Consider the following 5,176-nt stretch of genomic DNA (forward strand, 5'->3'; position numbering starts at 1 on the left):
CTTGTTGAGGCCTATGAATGTGGCAATTAATAATCCATTTAACAAGTGCTCTGTTGATACTGTATAATGCTAACTGCATAATGATCATGTATATTGGTTTTAGTCAGCATGTTGTGAGGTACCAAGTAGAAATTCTACATCTGTTGCATCTGCGCATACACCTTTATCCGCCAAACACCTGCTCCCTCCTGCCTGAGCTCGAGTGTCCCAAGACATGTTACAAACAGGCTGGCAGGTGCATGAACACTAAAGCAGCCGCTGGTGTGTTAGGAGCAGGACACACAGACCTTAGAATGAGCTGGGTTACTGGGGCGTGATAGCATAGACTAGCATGAGTGATGCAAAGCAGCTGTTCTGAGCAAGCAACAGTGCACTGACACATAGGCCAAAAGTAAATGATCTCTTCTCTCTACAATGGTGTACAAAGATTTACGATTTGGGTAGAATTAGCCATGCGGGTGAGAACAATGTAACTTTCCTCACGAATATTTATTGCAATCCCCAAAGTGTTTTCGTAGCCGCCACTTATGAGCGTCCTGTATTGTGAGGTTTATTTGCATAAGGGATGGGGAACGTTCTTCATGCAAACACCTGGGCTTATATGACAAGAAGAATTGTCATGCATGAACAAGAGTAATTATTATTTGTTGCTCGGCACACCTGGCCTTCCGGCTGCAAAAGTTTTAGCCAACTAATCAGGGAGCAAAATGTACATCTGACTTAGATGATCAATGAGCCATCATGAATAGGAATAGGGAATGACCTTTCATTGTACTGGTTTGTAGAATCAGTGACCATTTCGATAGGGATTTCATAATCCAATTGGAGAACCCAACCTCTTGTCTATATATATGAGATCTCCTCCCTTGGGCTGCATTGAGAGAGCATCTTCAGAGCTCAGCACTAGCAGACTCTAACAGACCCACGAACCACATCCACCATGAAGACAGCAGTTGTCATTGTGTTCCTCGCTCTGGGGCTTTTCTCCAGCTTTCAGGGTGAGTAACTTTTGCTGCAGCCTGTACAGAGCTCTGTGTCTGACCCTCTAACTTTCAGCAGGGACTCGACTGTTAAAAACCAGCTCGGCCCCCGCTACAGACGTTTGGGTGTCATAAGCAGGGGAAGTGGCTCATGGCAGAAACAGCCATTTCCTTTGGAAAGATGTTACTGAGGGGCCATTATGGGCTTTTACCCAAACCCCAATCTGGGAGCTGCAAACAATCCACCTGCAGTTAATCTGGGGCAATGATGATAGTATTTACTGATCTGACTGTGGGTGCATTTGTCTACATGCTTCCATCAGCCATTCCTTTGTGGTTTTCTAGCCTGATTGCAAATCTCCATTCCCACGGGGGGCTGATTCTCATCTCACACACACTGCTGTGGACCTGCTGGGGAGGGACAAGGAGTTACATTACTGTACAACTGGGGTTAGCGTAGGGAACCTTCCCATGGTCGCATTTGCCAGTGAGGAAGCTGCATGCATTGTCCTGCAGAGATGAATGTTCTTCAGTGACTTTCCCACCAGCATTTCCCTTCATTGTGTCATTATGTCTGTGTTTTTGTTCCAGATGTTACTGCTCAGGATGGTAAGGTGAGTCCAACTCTCACTGTTCATTAATTGTTCCCTTCCCCTAGTTTGTAACATCAAGGTGCCCATGATCTCTGGGTTAGAAACATGCAAGGACTCAAGAGTAAATTGGAAGCAGGCTTGACCCTGTGCCTGAGTGAGGGGAGAGTGAATCCCTGGGGCTGAGACTCCGTGTGGTCCGAGGGATGGATTCCATCCTTTACTGGACAGGACACCGTCTGTGATGGGCCTGGGGGAGGCACCGGGAGCAACTCAGAGACAGAAGGGGGAGGGGACGGTATCACAAGAGCATGAGGAGTTTAATATCTGAGCATCAGCTGCCTGCACAGATGTCCCTTCACTCAGACACCTTGTGATGTGGGTTCGGAAGAGTCTGGGAGACCAGGGAGACGGGCTGTGTGGTAGCCCTTTCTTAGCTCCTGCTGGCAGCAAGAGGGGAAAATCAGTTCATCAGAGCTGAGGGGCAGGTTAGATAGTGTGAGCTCTGGGAGGCAGGGACTGTCCCTTCTGTGTTCATAGCACACCCAGCACCAGGGGACACCAGCAGGGCCCTCATGTAACACAAAGAATAGCATTAATAATAATAATATCAACCACAGGGTTTCTGCAGTGAGTACCAGAAGCCACCTTCTGTCTGCACCAAGGATCCCCACCCAGTCTGTGGCACTGATAACAAAACATACGCAAACAAATGCTTCTTTTGCAAAGCAGCCTGGTGAGTACAGGAACAAATGGCCCACTCATAAGAACTAAAACCCCAATGTCGTGTAACTGTAGCCGCTGCCTGCACCCATCTGTCTTTACCTCCTACAGGCTGGGTCAACTTACTCAGTCTAATTTTTCATGTCAGCGAATAAGCTCTGGTTAATTCGACATACTGAGGCCTTGACAGGTGCTTTGCCCTCGTTGCCCATAAGGGTTGCAGCCCTGAGTTCTGTGTCTCCGTCTTTCCTTCTAGGGAAAAGCTTGGAAGTCTTTGCTTTAAGCAAGAAGGAGAATGCTGAATCCTTGATGGTGCTGAGGGCTGAGGAGGACCTGGACCCTGTTTGCCTTTAGTTCCCACCAGCAGATCCCCACATGGAGACATGCTCTCTGCTCCTCCTCCATTTCGAGGGCTCCTGCCACCGTTGCTAACTCTACAGCTGATGTTCAATAAAGTAAACTCAGCCAAATTCTTTACTTCTGTGATTTTTAACCTTCCCTCCCCCCCCCACCCAACTCACTCCCTACATTCCTCCCAAACCCACCCAGACCCAGGAGCTGCAGAGGCTGTCCATCTCCTTGTTGGTGCACAGGAGACCACAGGGACCCTCTGGCCAGGGTCTGTGGTGCCTTCATGCTCCTGTGCAGCAGACCAACAATCTGCTGACCTTGTTTGGTCTTCAGCAGGAGTATCAGCTACTTCAATTTGGGGCTGCACTGGGGGGAGTCTCCCTCTGCCCCCAACCTATGAACATGGCATCCCTGGCTGTCCATTGATGCCACGTAACCCTTCCCCTCCTGCCAGGCCAAGACTGGCCGTCCAAACGAGAGTTACACACAAACAGGCTGGAGCCTGGACTTGAAAGCAGCTGGCACAGCTGTAGGGACTGGGCACCTGGAGCCCAGAATGGGCTGGGTTACTTGGGAATGACAGCAGAGCTGACTGTGCCTGGGATGCCAGGTGGCTGTTGTGAGGAGGCAAAGGAGCTCTCGACCCATATGGTTGAATGTAAATAATCTCTCCTCCTCTGCTGTGGGCCAAGATAATGTACAAAGCTTGGTGCTGAGTGATTTCAAACAGACACTTCCAATGTCAAAGTCTGTTCTTAGCCAGTTCCTGCCCAGAATAAAAATGCCTCAATTCAGCAGATCATTTTGTTTCCCAACTACTAGTTTGACCAGCTCTAGCTGGGAGCCTCATTGTTTAATATTTATAAGTTTTTTTGGGTGGGGGGACACGACACAACCCATTTAACTAATACACTTGAAGCGATTCTTCATCAGGCTCCTACCTTGCACGTTGTAGCCCCATTTCCCACCTGTCAGCTGTTTGTTTCTTTAGACTGTAAACCGCCCAGGGCAGGGCCTGACGCTTTTCTTTGTCTGTTCAGCACCCAGCACAAAGGGGCCCTGAGCCCCAGCCTCTATGGGGGGCTTTGGGGAAAGAGCAGAAGAAGAAAGGTACGTGCTGGCCACTTGTGTCTGCTGAATAGTAACTGAAGCTGGGAAGAAGGCCTTGCAATTGCTATTGGGATCACAGGCCAAAGATTGGCTGGAACTGAGGATCAGTGTGTCCCTTTTGTACTAAGTCGTTCAGCTAGGCCACACGTTGCACTAGAGCTTCTTCTGACTGGATGCAGCTCTTGCCAAGCCAATTTGAGGCAGCCCTATCAGCGAAGCGCAGAGCCCTTCAGACCAGCATCAAATCTAGTTGGGGGCAGGCGTCACAGGTGTGCGGCATTGTCTGCCTTTGGCCTCAGCCCCATGAGGGGGGCCTCCCGGTGGCCCCAGGAGTGAAGGGACGGCTGCACATTGACCCTGGCTCACTTGACATAGGTTCAGAAGGACCCATGAGCAGTGTGGTAAATTAAAGCCAGGTCCACGTGTGGGTGGGTCAGCTATAAAAGACCCGTTTCTGACATCAGCTGCAAGTCATTCTTCACACCACATCAACGGCACAGAGACATCTGGGTAGGGCAGGGGCCCCCACAAAAGCTGACTCAAAGACAAGTGCGCTCATGGGGGGGTGGAAGAGGTCTGTGTACAGGGGTAGGCTTGAGTTTGCCCTGATCTTATCAACCATCCTAGATGTAGCACCCTCACGGCAGACATGTGGAGGCGTGATGTCGCTTAACACGGGAGCCACAGTACTGGTGTGGGGCGAATTGTCCCAGTTACGATGCGCATGGTTGAGTGCAGATGTGCGCCAGCCAACCTGATGTGAGATGAATGGAGCCAGACCAGAGCACAGAATTCTGCTGCAGAGTAACACAGGGCTAAACCATATGATTGGAGAGTCTGTGCATTTTCTTCTCCTGCGACGCTGGCCCATGGGCTTAGAAGGCTATTACATGGTTAAGATATGTGAAGGAGCTATCTAGATTATGCCAAGGTAGACTGGGTGGGATCTGTGTTTCAAGCGATGGTCACTGAGTCAGCAATTCAGTTATTGGCCTGCTCTGGCTTTATAAAGATGGAAAACACTCAGAGCTGTCTTGGTGGTAACTGCCACCGACTGCAGTAATTTGGCCATCTTCATCAAGTCAGTGTATTTAGGGTTTGTCCCTTTTTGTACTAAGCCATTCAAGCTAGACCACAAATTGAATCCAGACAGCACTGAGAATGTCCTTCCATTTGAGGACCTGTAGCTGTATAACAGGAGCCCAGCTTCCCAAATGGACATTAACTCCTTTGATTCAAACTGGATAAGTGGTAGAACTCAGGGTACCATAGGGCAACTGGCCCTTTAAGGGGAATCAGGGCCCATCTGCCTGTGACTGCCTGCAAGAAAGCTACTTCTCCTCCCGTATCCCCTCCAGTATCCCCAGGTCAGCCTTCAGCAGGTGGAGACTGCGGGAACTATGGGATAGCTACCCACAGTGC

The 5,176-nt window shown here is 49.7% G+C and overlaps 1 protein-coding gene across 1 annotated transcript; it reads left to right on the forward strand.

Annotated features, from left to right (window-relative positions):
* The first annotated feature begins 870 nt into the window (after positions 1-870).
* Positions 871-2,730, forward strand: LOC115656362 (ovomucoid-like). The gene is made up of 4 exons (XM_030572945.1): positions 871-998; positions 1,572-1,594; positions 2,191-2,306; positions 2,550-2,730. The coding sequence occupies exons 1-4, from the start codon at positions 941-943 to the stop codon at positions 2,593-2,595; spliced, it is 243 nt and encodes an 80-aa protein (XP_030428805.1). The 5' UTR covers positions 871-940; the 3' UTR covers positions 2,596-2,730.
* The last annotated feature ends 2,446 nt before the right edge of the window (positions 2,731-5,176 follow it).

This window comes from Gopherus evgoodei, chromosome 8 (assembly GCF_007399415.2).
Source record: "Gopherus evgoodei ecotype Sinaloan lineage chromosome 8, rGopEvg1_v1.p, whole genome shotgun sequence".
Lineage (NCBI taxonomy): Eukaryota > Metazoa > Chordata > Testudines > Testudinidae > Gopherus > Gopherus evgoodei.